The 19,556-nt window shown below is 43.7% G+C and overlaps 1 protein-coding gene across 4 annotated transcripts; it reads left to right on the top strand.

Annotated features, from left to right (window-relative positions):
* The first annotated feature begins 2,654 nt into the window (after window positions 1–2,654).
* Window positions 2,655–18,400, top strand: ANKRD34B (ankyrin repeat domain 34B). Of its 4 annotated transcripts, XM_055298180.2 has the most exons (5): window positions 2,655–2,887; window positions 3,903–4,050; window positions 6,222–6,307; window positions 9,194–9,274; window positions 12,971–16,253. In XM_055298180.2, exon 5 carries the CDS (start codon window positions 12,994–12,996, stop codon window positions 14,536–14,538), a length of 1,545 nt encoding a protein of 514 aa, XP_055154155.1. In that variant the 5' UTR covers window positions 2,655–2,887; window positions 3,903–4,050; window positions 6,222–6,307; window positions 9,194–9,274; window positions 12,971–12,993; the 3' UTR covers window positions 14,539–16,253. The 4 variants fall into 4 exon arrangements, 3 of the variants coding, with proteins under 3 accessions (XP_055154155.1, XP_055154157.1, XP_063468888.1); XR_008660970.2 differs by lacking the exons at window positions 2,655–2,887; window positions 9,194–9,274; window positions 12,971–16,253 and adding an exon at window positions 17,618–18,400 and having other exon boundaries at window positions 3,601–4,050; XM_055298182.2 differs by lacking the exons at window positions 2,655–2,887; window positions 3,903–4,050; window positions 6,222–6,307 and adding an exon at window positions 7,218–7,856.
* Window positions 18,401–19,556: the final 1,156 nt, after the last annotated feature.

The following is a 19,556-nucleotide window of genomic DNA, read 5'->3' as shown; positions in this document are numbered from 1 at the left end:
TGGTGGGTTGAGTAATGAACCGCCATAGAGTTTAATGGCCTAATCCCTAGAATCTATGAATATGTTACCCTACAGGCCAAATTAATTTTGCAGCTGTGATTAAATGAAGGATTTTGAAATGGAAGATCATTCAAGTGGGTCCAGTGTCATCACAAAGGTCCTCCAGAGTGAGGCAGGAGAGTCAGAGGGAGAGAAGGAAGCAGAGGGAGAGAAAGACATGTGACAACAGAAGTGTGGCAGAGGGGAGAGGGGGACAGGGAGGGAGAGAGAGGGAGAGACAGACATTTGAAGATGGAGGAAGGGGCCACCAGCCAAGGAATGCAGATGGCCTCTAAAAGCTAGAAAGGGCAAGGAAACAGATTGTCCCCTGGAACCCCCAAAAGTAATGCAATCCTGCTGAGACTCTGGTTTTAGCCACATAAAACTCAATTTGGACTTCTGACCTCCCGAACTGTAAGAGAATAAATCTGTGTTTTTTAAGCCACTAAGTTTGTGGTGATTTTGTTTGTGGTAACAAGCAGCAATAGAAAACTAATAAAGTAGAAGTGAAAACTGTATCATCTGCTTTGAAAAGCTGTTTGGTGGCATCTCCAGAAGCTGAACATATGCCTACATCATGACTCACAATTCCACTCCTGGGTATGTACCCGACAGAAATATGTATATATGGTCACCAAAAGACATCTATTTTAATGTTCATAGCAGCATTATTTGTAATGTCCCAAACCTGAGAATTACCCAAATGTCTATCAGTAGTAAAATGAATAAGTAACTGAGGCACAATCACACAACGGAATACTACACAGCAAAAACAATAAACAGACTACAGCCACACACAGCATGCATCTCTTAATCATACTGTTGAGCGAAAGACGCCAGTCAACAGAGTGATTCAATCACTATAAAGTACAAAAACAAACAAAACTACTCTATGCTGTTTGAAGTCACCACTCCCTCCAATGAAAAATCTGAAGAGGGAGTGTTGTGAGGGAGCTGGTAATGTTCTGCTTCTTGATCTGGATGATGCTCAGTTTGTGCAAAATCATCGCACTTGTGAAATGTGCGTCTTTTTTTTTGAGACGAAGTCTGGCCCTGTGGCCCAGGCTGGAGTGCAGTGGCGCTATCTCGGCTCATTGCAATTGCTGCCTCCTGGGTTCAAGTGATTCTCCTGCCTAAGCCTCCCCAGTAGCTGGGATTACAGGCATACACCACAACACCTGGCTAATTTTTGTATTTTTGTATAGATGGGGTTTCATCACGTTGGCAGGCTGGTCTCGAACTCCTGACCTGGAAGTGATTCACCCTCCTTGGCCTCCCAAAGTGCTGGGATTACAGGCATGAGCTACAGCACTCAGCCAAAATATTTGTCTTTTAATAGGTACACTGCACACTGATGAAATTTTTTTAAGAGAATGGCCGGAGGTGGTAAGGAGGAGGAGCCCCATGCCTTCATGCAAATTTGCTCAGTCTTCCTGGTAACCTCCAAACAAATAGCTGTAGGCAAAGGGCAGCCCAGATCTAGGATTCAAACCCCCTAGAGCCCAACTTTGGGGCAAAGCGCCCTGTGCACTTGCTTTGCATATGTTTACTAAATGAGGACCCTTTAGGTCCTCATTTCAGAGGGCTCTTTTCTGTAATAAAGGAAGCCTGACCAGAGATAAATCTACTTTTCCCCGTGAGGACTCAAAACTATAAACAAGTTTTGATTGGCATTATCTGAATAACAAAAATAGTGATGGCCTTTTCTCCACCAGACCCTCCAAGATAAATGAGTTAAAAACGTTGCTTCTGGCCGGGCGTTGTGGCTTACACCTGTAATCCCGGCACTTTGGGAGGCTGAGGTGGGCGGATCACTTGAGGTCAGGAGTTCGAGACCAGCCCGGGCAACATGGTGAAACCCCGTCTCTACTAAAAATCCCAAAATTAGCCAGGCGTGGTGGTGCACACCTGTCATCCCTGCTACTCCAGAGGCTGGGTCGTGCGAATCAGTTGAACCCAGGAGGCGGAGGTTGAAGTGAGCCGAGATCACGCCACTGCACTCCAGCCTGGGTGACAGAATGAGACTGTCTCAAAAAAACCAAAAACTAAAAGCAAGAAAAAAAAGTTGCTTCTACTTCATTTCCTTTTCATCTGTCAGCGGAGTTTAACATATGAAATGTATTTTGTGAAATTTTGTTAATATGTTCTATTCATGTTTTAATAATAGCATAATAACCTTATAAATTCCTAAAGACATAAATAAGAACGGTTGTTCCCACTAACACCCCAGCCTGAAGTGTGGCTCTGGCTTTACCTGAAGTGGGTACAGGGACGTGGAGGGGTGGAAGGACCGGTGGGGACAGACAGATTCATGGACCAGCGGGTGGATATGAACTGAAGGGAGGGATACGGACTGGAGGAGTCGAAGCCTGTGATGTAGGAGTGCGTGCTTCCCTCAATGGGGAGACCCTGCTGCCCCTGTCGACTTGGCCAAGTCGCCGTGGCCGAAGCGCGGTGGCCGAAGCGGGGGACCGGGGTGGGACTTACAGGGACAGAAGGCGGAGCTTCCAGCAGCTTCTGGCCCCCCTGGGTCCAGAGTGGCCTTGCTGCCCTCACCTGCGCAGAGCCGGGAGCCGACGCGTCACCCCCAACGGAAGCGCCGCGCTGCCCGGGAGTCTGGCGAGGTGCGCGCTCCGGGTCCCAGCTACAGCGCTTCGCGGCAGTCGCCCGCCTCTTGCCGCCGAGCAGGGCGGGGACCGGGCGGCATCTACCGAGATCTGCGATTCGAGCCGCCGAGGAGCCGAAGACCACAGCTCAGTTCGGACGGCGCCCTAGGGCCGCACAGAGGGTCGGGCAGTGCCAGAGAGAGGTTTGCAAGCGCCGCCGCCAACTCGACAGCGCGCCCCAGGTCAGTGTAAGGCGCCGTCCCTGCCGGCTGCACTTGGGAAACTTTGGCTTTCAGTGGCGGCTGCCGGGAGGAGGACATCGAGGGCGCAGCGTGGGACCCAGCGGCCCGCACGGCCTCAGTGCTCCCTGCCCGGTGCGCGCAGGCCCCTGAAGCCCGCACCTCCCGCGCACCCTGACATTGCAGTGCCCCGAGCAGGATGCGAGACCCAGGGCCAGCCGAGGGCCGCCGGGCTGCAGGGGCCTCCCGAGAGACTCTGCCCCGCCACCCCGGGGCGCGCTTCACACGAGCTTACCCTCGCGCCTCCTGCCGTTGCCGCTGGTTCTCGTTTGCAGTTTTGCGGCCGCTGGGGCTTGGACTCCGCGGGGATGCGGGTTCCGCCTCCTTCTCAGCCTCGCCGTGCGGCAAGAACCGGCGAGGGCTGCCCGGCCGCGGGGTGTCGAGGAGGATGCGGGGCGGGGGCCTGATGGGCGAAGGTCGGCGCAGCAGCGGGAGCGGCGCGCGCTGGGCCGCAAGAGCGCGCGAGTCGGAGGGGCTGACTTGGGCGCGTCTCCGCAGGTGCCTCCGCAGCTGGGCAGCAGGAGGTGCCGGCTGGGCGCTGGGGGCGGGCTGGGGACTGCGGAGCCGTTTGCAGCTTCCAGGAGCTCCTGCTTCCAGGAGCCGCACAGGGGCGGGCAGCCGGTCCCCGCGCCTCTCAGGTGCGCACAGCCTTGGCACCAGGATACCGGACCCGTTAGCAGAGAGCCGGGTGCAGAGGTGCGCCTGCTCCGGGATGGGGGCAGTGGCTGCGCCCCTCAGACGCACCATTTCCCAAGGGAGGGTCGCGTCTGGCGGGCGGGCGAGCGGCTCAGGGACCGCTCCGCAGCGGCTGTAGGCAGAACCCGTTTTCGTGGATGGTGATCGCCGCAGCCCGCCAGCTGCCCGCCCTGGCTCAGAGATGAGGCGACGAAACGTGCACCCCGCCCCTATCGGTGCCCTGGCGCTGTCGCCCCAGTCACCTTCCTTTGCCCTTCGACAGCGCCTTGAGCTCGCTTCCTCCTGCTCTCAGGAAAAACTGAGGAAACGCGTCTGGTTCCAGGGGTCGGCGGGGACCGCGGAGACGCTGCCAGCATACTTAACAGCTTGGAAATCCCATCACCTTGGTTCCCTGAGACTTGGAGGACTAGGTTGGTCTCTCTCTCTCTCTCTCTCTCTCTCTCTCTCGTGTGTGTGTGTGTGTGTGTTGTGGGGGAGGTGAATCAGTAACAGAAGTTGGGGCATAGATGCCCCAAAGGCCTGGGGGACAGCCGAAGTAACTAGGAGAACACGGCAGCCCTTTGCGGGTATGTGTGGGAAACACAGCAAACCTTACCAGCTACCCATCTCCTTGGACAGTTTCTAAATATTTCTTGCAAGTCAATACCAGGGAAGAATCTTTTTCTGGCCAGTTATTCCATTTTCCAGGACGACCTCAGATGCATCTTTTATTCTGTCTCTGCCCCTTTCCTTGGGTGGGGAGGAGATACACATTTGCTTGTGGCAGGCTGGCTTGCCTTATTCCAGTGCAGCTGGCCTCCCTCCTGGCCTTTGGCTGCTCACTAGGGCTCTGGGTTTTTTCAAACCCGTCTAGGAAAGGCAGGGCAGCAAACCTCCAGCTTCTGGCTCGTTCTACTAATTCAAGGCTGTCCTCTTCTCTGGGACCTGTGAGCTCCCTGGACTCATCTCTAGGCTGTGGCAGCCATCTATCTCTGCCTTTCACTCCTGCAGGGGAGCTGAGCATCACACCACTTGGAAGTAATGAAGGAGACAGCTCTGTGTGAGTCTGAGGCAGGAGTCCATAGCAAACAGGAAGTGGCCTGGAATGAGGAATGAAGAGTTTGCCTCAGATTTTCTCCAAGTGTGCATTAGAAGCACCTCCCATGGAATATGTGGGAGTGGAGCCTAGAATTTTCTTTTTAACAGGCACTCCATGTGTTTCTTATGCCCACAAAAGGAGAACCCATTGGTATAGGGAACTTAGCATCCCATTGTCAGACCCCACCAGCCCTGAGGACTCCTGTATGCAGTGCCTGTATTTGGTGATGCATGTTTATAAATGCACATTTATTGAATTCCTAAGTAGCAAGTGTGTTCAGATCTTTTAAAATCCTCACAATCATCTACTGTAAAGTAGATATTATCCCCATTTTAGGGGTGAGGAAACTAAGGCTCAGAAGAATGACCTCCCAGAGGTTGGTAACTTGGAGAAAGCCGGAGCCCAGGTCCCTGATACGCACCCTGTTGCCTCAGCTGAGCAGTCTCTAATCCCCTTTGGGGCATCACATAGGCAGGGACTGGGGCAAGGGCGGCCGGCGAATTTTGAGTTCAAACCCATTTGTTAAGTTCTTCCCTACCACGGCGAGATGACGAACTTTATGAGAGGAAGCGTGGATCCTATTTGGAGGTAGAGTGAAAGGCTCAAAGGAAAATAACTTTTCTTTCTTTTTTTTTTTTTTTTTTTTTTTTTGAGACGGAGTCTTGCTCTTGTCACCCAGGCTGGAGTGCAGTGGTGCAATCTCGGCTCACTGCAACCTCCGCCTCCCGAATTCAAGTGATTCTCCTGCCTCAGCCTCCTGAGTAGCTGGGATTACAGGCACCCGCCACAGCGCCCAGCTAATTTTTGTATTTTTAGTAGAGATGGAGTTTCACCATGTTGGCCAGGCTGGTCTCAAACTCTTGACCTCAGGTGATCCGCTCCCCCTCGGCCTCCCAAAGTGCTGGGATTACAGGCATGAGCCACCATGCCCGGCCACTTTTCTGTCTTAATGAAAGGAAAACTGGGGATGGTATGGGGACAAAAAGCCACAGGAAAGGCCTGGCCTATCGTCTCCAAGATGGCTTTGCAAGCACCTCAGCTCATGCAGCACTGCCATGTGAGATAACACACAAATCAGGCCCTCAAAACAGAGTCCTACTCCACTGGAAGCTGTCCATCCAAGAAGCAAGGTGATATTGAGATAAAGGACACAAACATGTAATTGACCTCTGGCAAGCAGGTGAGTAAGATGATTGGCTTTGGGAGAGTGCCCTCACCTTTCCTTTCTCAGCCTCCTCATCTGCACCAAGTGACTGCCGAGGCCCTTCCAACCCCAGCAGTCCTCGCATGGCAGACTCAGCCCTGCAGACAGACACACACGGGGTTGCTGTGCATAGAATCTCCAGACACTTTACAAACTCATAATCAGTGAGATATGACTAACTGAGCAAACATTGGGGGATTTCTTAATAAGGAATTTAAAAACTAGACTCCAAATGGGAAAGATGCATGTAACAAGTTATTGGTGTTTATGTAACTCTGAATAGCTTTGATTTCCTTCAGTAGGAACTGACAGCTGGCTGACAGAAAACTTATCCAGGGAGAGAAGAGACAAAAGTGAAGTATGAAATTTTGAATAATGTTTTCAGGTAACTTTCTATTTCCATTTAGAGTGGGTGTCTGGAAGGGTGAATGCAGTTATGGTTTGAATTGCTTTCATGCATCGACAGATATTTTTAATCGGGCTCATCTTTCCAAGATGCAATGCGTCTTACTTCCTTTTCCTGGCTTCCAGTCCCCTTGTAGCAGGGCAAGGAGCTGGGGACTTCACCGTTCGGCCTGCACATGCTCACTGAATCCCTGTTTTCAGCAAGCTGCCTCTAAGTTTGGAGGCTTTCTGATCAATTTAGAAAACAAATCTTCGTTTTCTTGCCTAGGAAAGTGGTTGTCTGCTACTTGGGGTGGGATAAAATATGTAGGGGATAAAATATGTCCACAGACTTTCAATCATCTTCTTGTTCTGAGCCCTGATACTCATTGCCATTTTCTATGGCACTTGGGACCTCTAAGTCCTAAATGTCACAGGTCCTGTGGGTAAGCAGCCTCCCTGGGTCTATGTCCTGCAGCCTCCTCTGCTATGCTAAGGCCATTTGCCACTCCACCATCCCCCCATTTCCAGAGCTTGTTTGAAATTGCTCATCTAATGGTATCTCTCCTCCAATTTTCTTTGTTCTTAAAAATATACATATTTAAAATATTTTTTAAAAATAACTCAATGCTTATAATTTTGGTGGCATCTTGGGCATACAGGGAGGAAGTAAAGGAGCATTGTAAATATGCCATGATGAGGTGCAAGTGCACCTCATTAAAGACACTGCAATTTTTGAATGAAAAGCAGTTTATCCAGCTGTTTAATAATTAATGTCTTGTAATAATGTTGAAATGATAGTATTTGGAAATTGTAAGGAAAGTATACTTCAAGGATATGCTCTTTCCATGTTTTGCTTATTAGATTCCACTGATGTTTACAAAATGAGAAGAAGCATTGCATCTTAGAAATATGAGATCCTTAAAAAAACAACATTTCCAATATTTTGTCTGTTATTTTAAATAGGCTGTGGATTGGGGACATGATAAACATTTCAAAAAGCTAATTCTGAGATAAACATTTTAAAAAGAAGAATGCAGTGAGTGTGAAAACAAAACAAGAAAGTCTTCCTCTAGACATTGTCTGATTTCATTACCACATCCCCATGGAATGCACGTTCTATGATTGTCATTCCACGCATGAGGAACTCAAGACTCCTAGAGGCTGAGAGACTTGATCAGGGCACATAGCCAATAAGTGTGAGAGTCACGATTGACACCTGTCGGATGCCTGAACTTTCTGCAGTTGAACTATTATCTATATAGAAGGTGCAACTGAATCTGGGAATTGCTTATAGTCTAGACATAACAAAGGGATTGACTGGATGTTAGTATGCTATCAGCACTCAGTGTCCAATCAGGATGCTTCAAGGAGGAAGGAACGTTCTAGGCAAGAGAAGTGGTCTTCGTCAAAAGTAGAGTTCAATTCTATGAAAAGGAAATGAGTCAGACGTAAATATCAGTGTTTTTGATGTACAAATGGAGAAGGCAAGATAAAAGAACCCCTGGAAAAAGATGAAGAGCTAAAGAGACCGGGATTCTTCCATTCAGGTACTAATTACAGAAAGAAGCTGAACATGTATTGTAAATTTGTAGAATAAAGTATCTGACACCTTTTTTCTCTGACAAGTTTAATGTTTAGACAATCTCAAAAGTTCCCTACTAAGTGTTAAAAAGTGAGCAAACAGGCTGGGCACGGTGGAGCACGCCTGTAATCCCAGCACTTTGGGAGGCTGAGGCAGGCAGATCACCTGAGGTCGGGAGTTCGGGATCAGCCTGACCAACATGAAGAAACCCCGTCTCTACTAAAAATACAAAATTAGCTGGGTGTGGTGGCGCACGCCTGTAATCCCAGCTACTCAGGAGGCTGAGGCAGGAGAATCACTTGAACCCAGGAGGTGGAGGTTACAGTGAGCAGAGACTGTGCCATTGCACTCCAGCCTGGGCAACAAGAGCGAAACACCATTTCAAAAAAAAAAAAAAAAAAAAAAAAAAAAAAAGAAGAAGAAGTGAGCAAACAAAGTGGCTTTAAAAGTCTTTATAATGAGTAAAGAGTCAACCTCATGGGGTTGGTTTTGCTGGACACTCTCCCAGTCCTCAGAGGAGAGGGTCTGCCTGTGTCCACATTGCAGGTGGATTAGGCAGCGAGTTGGTGCCACTGCTCAACTTCTCTGAGACCCTGGAGCCCACAGCACCCTCTTTTTCCACAAGACTGTGATGGGGCCACTGTCGTCCTTAGGCATGGCAGTCGCCAGCATAGTACCAGCTTCTCTTCTTCTCCCAGAACCTCCTGACACCAACCTTGGTGACAGAAAAGCTGTGACAGCAAGTGCTCAGGTTTAGTGTTGTGGCGAAAGGCCTTTACTTGAGGATGGCTGAAAAGTAGAAAGTCTTGGCTGGGCACGGTGGCTCACGCCTGTAAGCCCAACACTCTGGGAGGCTGAGGTGGGAGGATCGTTTGAGGCCAGGAGTTCAAGACCAGCCTGGACATATAGCAAGACCCTGTGCCAAAAAATAAAATAAAATATTTAAAAAAATTTTTAAGTAAAATATCTTCCCCCAAAGATTCTGCTAAGACTTTAAAAACTAAAAACAAGATTGACCTAAACACTAGAAACTATAAGAGAGTATAATATTGAAATCTGGTATCTGGCAACTTGTTCTCATTTGAATATCTGTTTCTCAAATGCTACTTTTGGTCAAATAATTTTTTTAAATGACTGATACTGTATAGCAATTGAATTGCAATTACTAAGTAGTTTCTATATTTGGTATTACATTCCAGCTCATTTCTCTACATCTCTATGCTCTATTAAGCCCATTTATATATGAAAAATGCTTTAAAAATGATCCTTTTGTGATCACTGTCTCATGTGAGCTCTTTTCAGATGCTTTGCATTCAGAATAGACCTCTGAGTTGGGACCCAAGCTGTCAACTGATCCCAAATTCCTAAGTTCCTGACTTGCAGGTATGTCTGGCTCCAAGATAGCCTTTATAGAGTATGTCACAGGGGACATAAAATCAAAGCACTCACTCTCATTGCATTTATGTATGTATATATTGAGTAGTTCTTTGCTTTGCATCATGAATGATACTGAAGTGGAGATGAACACTATGTCTTTTTGAATACTGCCTTTCAGGAGCTTAGTCGTTGAAAGTCCAGTGAAAGTCAAGGCACAAATGTCATTGATAATGTCATGAGAACTGAATTACTCTTTTAAAAGGAAGACCTAATAGGACTCTTTGTAAATTTTAATAATGAAGTATATCTCACATATATGCTATGCTCTTTTCTGCACACACATTCTATTTTACAATAAGTAAATAAGAGTGATATACAGAAGAGTATGTGAAATGCGTACTGTTTAAAGAAGAAGAATAGAATAGACACCCACCTATGCACCACCCAGACTGGGAAATAGAACATCACCTGAACCTTTGGGCCTCTCTGTGTCCCTCCCAAACGGCATTGTTCTCCTAATCTCTACCAAGGAGTAGCCTTCTCTTGATGTTTGTATTAATCATTCCTTTTGCTTTAAAAAAAATTTTTCAGGTTCCCCCTTATATTTGATCCCTAAGTAAAATAATTGTTTACTTTTAAAAAACTTAGTAGCAGGTACAAAATTAGATGAATAAAGAAAGGACAATATTGCCAGTGTATGACAAAAGCTTTTCATTTTTCAACTTTTTCAATTTTTCATCTTTTCATTTTTCTGACTAATACGTTTCTTCCAAGTTGCTTTTTTCAATTTGTTCTAGTCTCTATCTTTAATGTAAGAAGCATTTTTGTTTGTTTTTAAATTTTTGTGTGGCTGCTCATGATTAAATGGTTGGGATTAAAAGCTAATGAGAAGCCTTAAACACACAAATGAGGCTTGTGTATTCAGCCTCATTTCAGGTACTGATTACAGAAAGAACCTGAACATGTATGGTACATTTGGAGAATAAAGTATCTGACACCTTTTTTCCCTGACAAGTTTAATGTTTAGACAATTTCAAAAGTTCTCTACTAAATGTTAAAAGGTGAGCGAACAGGCTGGGCATGGTGGCACCAACTGTAAGTATGACCTGGGTGGCATGTCAGATTCTTGAGAGAACGCTATAGCAATTTATCCCTGAGGGGTGAGGGTATGGCTGCCGGCCTCCTCGAAGCCAAGCTGGGGAAGCAGGCTGTGGGACCCTTCAGCCGTGGTCAGTGAGCAATCACTTATTCCCCTGTTTTCTTGTTCTCAAACATGCCTGGTGTCTCCCAGTCCAGAGATGCTCTGTTTCATCATTTCCTGGGAATAAACCTCTAGACATCCCGGAGGGCGGGAGGGGCAGTCTTCTATCTCCTAGTGACTGGGAGTTGGAGGAGTGACCTAAGGCAGCACTTCTCAAACTTTAATGTGCATACAAATCACCTGGGGATCTTGTTAAAATGCAGGCTCTGATTCAGTAGCTCTGGGGTGGAGCTGACATTCTGCATATAAAAGAGTTTTCTGGTGGTGGTGATGCCAAGGTAGGATCACACTTCAAGTAGCAAGGACCTAGGGATCTAACTGCTTATCTGACAGCTTTTCACCTACTCCTCCTTATTTTAGCTGTATTCTTCACACACACACACACACACACACACACACACACACACACACACACACACACACACGCTGAGTCAGTTACTACTGGCTCATCTGCTTTCTGGCTTCCAAAATATTGTTGCTGCCATCTTCTCCTCTTCCCTCTGTCTTTAATTTTGTCTTTGACAAAATTCTTTGGTTTTAAGGATTTTCAGGAAGAAGCAAAATTAGATGTGTGTGTTCTGCCATATTAACCCTAACTCTAACTATCTGCTAAAATATTTTCCTGAAGTTTGGTTGTAACCAATTAAATAAAGCCTGTTTCCTTATGAATAACTGCTATTTTAGGCCTCTAGGTCTTTGCAAAAGGAGTATTATCTACTTCTCCCTCCTCCTTTGTCTGCCTGCCAGATTCTTACAAAGTCTTCAAGACCCAACTCAAATAGTTGGCTTCTGTGAAGCCCCTTTTGGTCCCCAGGATGTTAAAGCTTCTGTGCTCTCTTGACTCTGTAACCAGCTGCTTATATAGTATCTCTCCCAAAAGACTGTGAGCTCCTCAGAAACAGGGCTTCTATCTTCGTAGCTCAGTGCCCAGCACATTGTCAGGAGCTTGTAGATGTTTAACAATGAAATTTCTGCCTGCATGCTTACTTTTCTCTTTTTTCTTCACTTTCTTTCTGCTCTCTTCATCTCTTCTTTCTTTTGGTTGTTATTAGATTTGTTATCTATTCTATTATCAAATAGAAATCCATTTCCCATAATCTTAACTTTAAAAGTAAAGTAGAATAAACATTAGTTTTCAGTTTCCAAAAACTACTGAATCAATGAAACAGATGTAAATATTATACATACATTCATCTGATTCTCCCCCCACAACTCTAAGGACTGTTAAAAGACAAAAATTTTCTTAGTCCTCAATGAAGACATAATTCTTATCACCTAATGGAATTATCTGTTGAAGGAATCTGAATCTAAAATATTTAAATAAATTAAACATAAATATTTTTTAGTTTCAATAACAAAAATTAAAATGTTTACAAAGTCTGGATGGCTCCTTTCAGGTTTCTTGCCTATGAAACTCCTTTTTCAGAGCAGATATACTGTTGTCAAAATTTAACTCTATAGTTCTTGCTAACCTCGTTACCTGGTCAGTATATGATTTAAATAATAGAATCAAGAGAAATGCGTAATCACATGCTCACCATTCCAATCTCAGTGTGAATTTCAGATATTATGTCAGTTATTTTAACATGTTGTAGCCCAAACAATATTTCATCCTTCAAAAGAAACATAAAAATGTCCCTCAAATTGAAAATCTAGGCATCACTTACATTATTTAATTGAAGAGCATGTTTAAGTAATGTAATACTAAAGTTTTTACATTAAGCTACCAATATTTTAATTGATTCAGTTGCAATGACAACAGAATTTTGGCTTTTTGGCTTAAGTTTACTTTTTAAAATTTACATTTTAATTAATTTTTTTTAGAGACAGGGTCTCACTCTATCACCCAGGCTGAGTGCAGGTGGGATGATCATATCTCACTGTAACCTCAAACTCCTGGGCTCAAGTGATCCTCCTGCCTCAGTCTCCTGAGTAGCTGGAACTACAGGTCACATCACCATGCCCAGCTAATTTTAAAACTTATTTTTGGTAGAGATGGAGTCTCACTACACATTGCCCAGGCTGGTCTCAAATTCCTGGCCTCAAGTAATCCTCCTGCTTCAACCTCCCAAAGTGCTGGGATTACAGATGTGAGCCACTGTACTTGTCCTAAATGTGCTTTTTAATATTATTAATTTAAAAATTATTTTTCACAGGTAGATTATTTTTTAATTAATGTGGGACTTAGGAAAGTACTATGTTGGCGCTATAAATATTCAATGAAGATTTTGAAAATAAATTTTAATTTGTAATTTCCTAAAGGTCATTACTATTCAAAAATTTATCTTATTTTGCAATTCACTATTTTGTTCTGCATTTATTAATAGCATAATCCCATTTATGTCCCCTACATATTTTCAAAATTAATTCTAACAAAATGAATATAAGTTGGGATGCTGATTCTGGCTAATCTTTTGGTCTTTGCCGTCTTTGATAACCAGGTATTGATTTCTGACCTCTGAAGATGGATGAAGGTATGGAAATTTCAAGTGAAGGAAATTCCTTGATCAAAGCAGTCCATCAGAGCAGGCTTCGCCTCACACGACTTTTGCTAGAAGGTGGTGCCTACGTTAATGAGAGCAACGACCGTGGGGAAACCCCTTTAATGATCGCTTGTAAGACCAAACATGTCGATCACCAGAGTGTCAGTAAAGCCAAAATGGTGAAATACCTGTTAGAGAACAATGCTGATCCCAACATACAGGACAAATCTGGGAAAACGGCTCTGATGCATGCTTGCTTAGAAAAAGCTGGCGCTGAAGTTGTTTCCTTGCTCCTCAAGAGTGGGGCTGACCTCAGCTTGCAAGACCATTCTAGTCACTCAGCTCTTGTTTATGCTATAAATTCAGAAGATACAGAAACCCTGAAAGTTCTTCTTAGTGCTTGCAAGGCAAAAGGGAAAGAGGTCATCATCATCACAACAGCAAAGTCGCCCTGTGGGAAGTATACTACTAAACAGTACTTAAATATGCCTCCTGTGGATATAGATGGGTGTCATTCCCCAGCTACCTGCACCACTCCTTCAGAAATAGACATCAAAACTGCCTCATCGCCACTTTCACATTCTTCTGAAACGGAACTGACGCTTTTTGGCTTTAAAGATCTTGAGCTTGCTGGAAGCAATGACGATACCTGGGACCCAGGTTCCCCTGTGAGGAAACCTGCGTTGGCCCCTAAGGGGCCCAAGCTCCCCCACGCTCCGCCCTGGATCAAGAGTCCCCCATCATTAATGCACCAGAACAGAGTGGCTTCATTGCAAGAGGAGCTCCAGGATATTACACCAGAGGAAGAACTATCCTATAAAACCAATGGGCTGGCACTTTCCAAGCGGTTCATCACTGGGCACCAAAGCATTGATGTAAAAGACACTGCACATTTGCTAAGAGCCTTTGATCAGGCCAGCTCAAGGAAGATGTCATATGATGAAATAAATGATCAATCTTATCTTTCAGAAGGAAATCAGCAATGCGTTGAAGTCCCTGTTGACCAGGACCCAGATTCTAACCAGACAATATTTGCTTCCACCTTAAGAAGTATAGTTCAAAAAAGAAACTTGGGGGCAAATCACTACAGCTCTGATTCCCAGCTCTCAGCTGGCCTTACCCCTCCAACATTAGAAGATGGCAAAGCACTTATAGGAAAGAAAAAGATCCTCTCACCGTCTCCTTCCCAATTGTCAGAGTCCAAAGAATTGTTGGAGAATATCTCCCTAGGTCCCCTGAGCAGGAGAAATCATGCAGTTTTAGAAAGGCGAGGTTCCGGAGCTTTCCCTTTAGATCACAGTGTTACCCAAACCAGACAAGGGTTTCTCCCACCCTTAAGTGTAAATTCTCACCCTCCCATCTCAGATATCAATGTCAACAACAAGATTTGCGGCCTTCTTTCTTGTGGTCAAAAAGTGCTTATGCCAACAGCTCCGATTTTCCCTAAAGAATTTAAAAGTAAGAAAATGTTGTTAAGGAGACAATCATTGCAAACTGAACAAATTAAGCAATTAGTAAACTTTTAGGAGATGGGTAAAAAACATTTTCTTCAAATGTTTATATCAGAGAAACAAAGAACTAGAGAAGAAACCTTAAATGTTCATTCTTTTAAATCTCGTAATTGGTTAGTCCATAATGGCTAGATGCATTAAAATGTAATGTGATTTGTACTAGGCATCATGAGCATAAAAAATAATACACAGTTTCTGTTAAGGGAATTCTCTCAAACAAAAGGAAAGCTTTTTTTCTCAATGCTTCTAATATTTAACAATCTACATGTAGTCCAAATTTGTCATTAAAAAAAAACCAGCAAAGAAAGAAGGCCATGTATGTTGGGGTAATTTTTTTTAATTTTCAGATTGACTAAATATTTTATCACGAAACAGTTTTCAAGTCAATAATTTTTTTAACATTTCATGTTAATAAATGAAATTGCAATTTTTTATGATCTCCAAACCATAAAAGAAAACACTGACAGCTATAAAATGTTCTAACATCAAAAAACTCGAGCTACAAGGAAAGAATGAACTAATTCTTTACAAATGTTGACTGAAGATAGATAAAACTCTAATTAAAAATTTAAAAGGTTAAACACTGTATTAGAAGGGGCAACTAAAATATTCGTGGTGTCAGTTTAATTAGTGTCAAACTGGCAAGTCAGAGTTTTACAACCTACTATTAATCTATGCCGAGTCTTGTTGTTTGTGTACTGTGTTTTGCTTTGCTTTGTTTTGTTTTTTAAACAGACTTACCTGTAATGTTATCTTATGGAATTATTCTTTCTCCATATCTTTTAAGGAATTATTCTTTCCCCATATCTTTTAATTACTGTTATTAGTTTTGGAAGCTTATCCGTAAGTTTCCAATGACAAGATGATATAAAAGTTAAAAAGCATTCCTCTTTACTTATATCAAATTATTATTGTCTTTCAAAAAGAACCAAAAAAAAAAAGTTCATCATGGATAAAAACTAAGCGCTTGCTTTCTTTTAAAAAGAAAAACTGATGATTAGATGAGGTTAGCTAAAATTAATAGAGGCAGTAGAAACAATCACAAAATGTACTAAATATTTGGCAATATTAAACAATATCTTTATTTCTGATATGTAGTTATTAGACATTTATATATTAAGGATAATTTCCTTAATGTGACATTCCAATCATCTAGTATTTTAGGACCTGTGAATAACTTCCAACAAAATTAATGAATACCATATTAGTATTATAAAATATTATAAAGTAATAATTATATCATCTATATAACTTCAAAGTATGATGTTTATACAAAGAATCCTTATTTCAATCTAGCAGCTTAACAACAAATAATAAATCAGACTATACAAAACCTAAGTGTATTAATTTGATGATTGTCATGTACAACTTTCTTTGCCTTCTGAGTACAGGTGATCCTAACAATTGGCATGATGCTTTTCTTGGTAATTTGATATAAGCAAGTTGTAATGTACATAGTAATTATTTAATTACTTGTGGCTTTTATTTTAAAAAGTAATTAGAGGTTTTTCCATTTCATGTCTTGAACAACATTAATATTAATTACACTAGAAATATTTTCTGATTCAGAACTTAGAATTGTGCCTGGTATTTATAGGTAGCTAAATGCTTTCTACAAGTTTAATATCGAGAAAAGCACTTGACTTCAAGTTGTAAGGATACAATTTGGAAGGATATGTAAATAGATTAGTTCATAAACAAAATGGTATCAATAAAGATTGAAAATATCATTTTGGTTACTGATTTTTATTTATCTTTCAAATACTAATGATATTTCAACATAATTTCAAGAGCAATTGTGCCACATGCTACTTTGAATAAATAGGAAACTAAGAAAGAATAACTTTTGTTGCTATTCTCAAACCAACATGAAAAAGATATTTAACAGCATTTTTTAAATGTTTTTTGGCCGGACTCGGTGGTTCATGCCTATAATCCCAGCACTTTGGGAGGCCGAGGCAGGCGGATCACTTGAGGTCAGGAGTTCCAGACCAGCCCGGGCAACACGGTGAAACCCTGTCTCTACTAAAAATACAAAAAATTATGCTGGGCACGGTGGCTCACGCCTGTAATCCCAGCACTTTGGGAGGCTGAGGCTGGTGGATCCTCATGAGGTCAGGAGTTCGAGACCAGCCTGGCCAACATGGTAAAACCCCACCTGTAGTAAAAATACAAAAATTAGCTGGACATGGTGGTGCGTGCCTGTAATCCCAGCTACTTGGGAGGCTGAAGCAGGAGAATTGCTTGAACCCGGGAGGCAGAGGTTGCAGTGAGTCAAGATTGCGCCACTGTACTCCAGCCTGGGTGACAGAGCAAGACTGTCTCGGAAACAAACAAACAAAAAAAAAAAAAGAAAAAAAAAATTAGCCAGGCATGGTGGTACGCACCTGTAATCTGTAATCCCAGCTACTCGGAAGGCTGAGGCACAAGAATCGCTTGAACCCAGGAGGTGGAGGTTGCAGTGATCCGAGATTGTGACACTCCACTCCAGCCTGGGCGACAGAGCAGGTCCCGTCTTAAAAAAAATAAATAAATTTTTTTGACTTTGGGAGCCCGAGGAGGGATCACGAGGTCAGGAGATCGAGACCATCCTGGCTAACATGGTGAAACCCCGTCTCTACTAAAAATACAAAAAAAAAAAAAAAAAAAAAAATAGCCGGGCGTGGTAGTGGGCGCCTGTAGTCCCAGCTACTCAGGAGGCTGAGGCAGGAGAATGGCGTGAACCCGGGAGGCGGAGCTTGCAGTGAGCCTAGATCGCACCTCTGCACTCCAGCCTGGGCGACAGAGCAAGACTCTGTCTCAAAAAAAAAGAAAAAAATTTGGCCATATTTGGAAGAATTTTAAACCTACTAGCAATCCTAAGAACACTTATGGTGTTTGAGTCTGGTTGTAAAGCCATCTGGTGAGACTTTTCACCCCATTAAGTAAAATACACCATTGTGATCCCAATGGTGGGTCCTATCGATGTTTGCAACAGCAATTAGGCATGTATATATGCACATATTTTTAAATGCATTTTTGTTATATTTTAACTTCATTTAAGAGTGTGATTTAACTTACAGGTATAATGACATTTTATTTATTCGTTTTACAGGTACGATTCTGAGTTACTTGGGACCAGGATTTCCAGTGAGTACAACTAATACTGAATCATGGCAGAGTCCTTTTGTGGAGGACAAAAGGCAACCCCAGTTACTGAGAAAGGTGTTGACAGTGCCCATCCAAGCGGTGCCCAGTAAACAACTGCCTGGCACATTCTTGGCTGGAAACACACCTATCAGGCATCTAGTACTGGAACCTTATACATTTTCAAATAAAACTACCCTTATTCTGATTAATCACCCACTGTGTAGCCTTTTAATAATTTGATTCCCATATTGCTTGCTTAAAGGAAAGAATAAGCCTGTTAGGCTGATAAGAATATTCATCATATCTAATTTTTGTATTTCTTGAGGCTTCGACATCCTGAGACCTTGCTGACACTGGAGGGACAGCCCCTCCCAGGATTAACTAATTCCTAGAGATAGGAAACAGCTCACCCAGGGAACATACCTTCCATATGCAAACCAGCCAATCCAGAGCCCATTCCCCAAGCATCTCCCTTATCAGGCTCTCACACTCTGGGTCGCCATCCCTTATACTAATCACCCTAGGGCCAGGAACCAGACAGCTAGAGACAGCTCGTGCACCCCAGAGCCCACTGAAGTTATTCAAACAAGCCAACCGGAAACCTGCTTGCCTTGCCTTGCCCATTCCTTCCCACCGAAACCACAATCAAGCCCCTTTCCCACCTTTCCCCCTTGCTCCTCCTGCCTCCCAACCAACCTGGGTTCTCCACATGTGGTGCTGCACAGTGTGACCCCCCTGCCTACACACCACCCTTGCTACCAACCCCGTTTCCTCTTGGGAACTGAGAGTAACAAACTCTTTTTCAATATCAGTTTGTTGTTTCTTTATTTTTTGAGACAGTCTCGCTCTGATGCCAGGCTAGAATGTAGTGGTGCAATCTTGGCTCACCACAACCTCGGCCTCCCAGGTTCAAGAGATTCTCCTGCCTCAGCCTCCTGGGTAGCTGGGAGTACAGATACGCACCACCACACCTGGCTAATTTTTGTATTATTAGCAGAGATGGGGTTTCACCATGTTGGCCAGGCTGGTCTTGAACTCCTGGCCTCAAGTGTTCCACCCACCTCAGCCTCCTGAGTAGCTGGGACTACAGGTGCACACCACCACACCTGGCTAATTTTTGTATTTTTAATAGAGAGGGGGTTTCACCATGCTGGCCAAGCTGATCTTGAACTCCTGACCTCAAGTGATCCGCCCATCTCAACCTCCCAAAGTGCTGGGATTAGGGGTGGGAGCCACTGCACCCAGCCAGTATCAGTTGTCTCTTGATCTGTTGGCCTCACCATACCTGAATAATAATTAAACCTACTGTGTTGGTCCGTTTTCACACTGCTGATAAAGACATACCTGAGACTGGGCAATTTACAAAAGAAAGAGGTTTAATAGGACTCACAGTTCCACGTGGCTGGGGAGGCCTTACAATCATGGTGGAAGGCAAGACGTGGATGGTGGCAGGCAAAGAGAGCTTGTGCAGAGAAACTCCCATTTTTAAAACCATTTTAAAACCATCAGATCTCCTGAGATCCATTCATTATCACGAGAACAGCAGTGGGAAAGACTCACCCCCATAATTCAATAATCTCTCATTGGGTCCCCTCCCACAACACGTGGGAATTATGAGAGCTACAAAATGAGATTTGGGTGGGGACATAGAGCCAAACCATAGCACCTACATTTTAAAACAAGAAGACATAGTGCAATTGGGGATGATAATATTCGAGCTTATACAGTCTTATGCCAATATTCCTCAGATCCCATTTCTAAGTCTCCAAGAGGGCCAGATGGTGGACCATCACAAACCCACCAGATTTATTGGCACTGCCCACTGGCCTCCACAAGGTGACATCCTGTCTCTTTGTGTACCTTCTTTGAATGTCTAGCATTAATTTTCTTTTCTTTTCTTTTTT

This window comes from Symphalangus syndactylus, chromosome 11 (genome assembly GCF_028878055.3).
Source record: "Symphalangus syndactylus isolate Jambi chromosome 11, NHGRI_mSymSyn1-v2.1_pri, whole genome shotgun sequence".
Lineage (NCBI taxonomy): Eukaryota > Metazoa > Chordata > Mammalia > Primates > Hylobatidae > Symphalangus > Symphalangus syndactylus.
The sequence above is the reverse complement of the archived record's forward strand: the minus strand, read 5'-3'. Positions and strand labels throughout refer to the sequence as shown.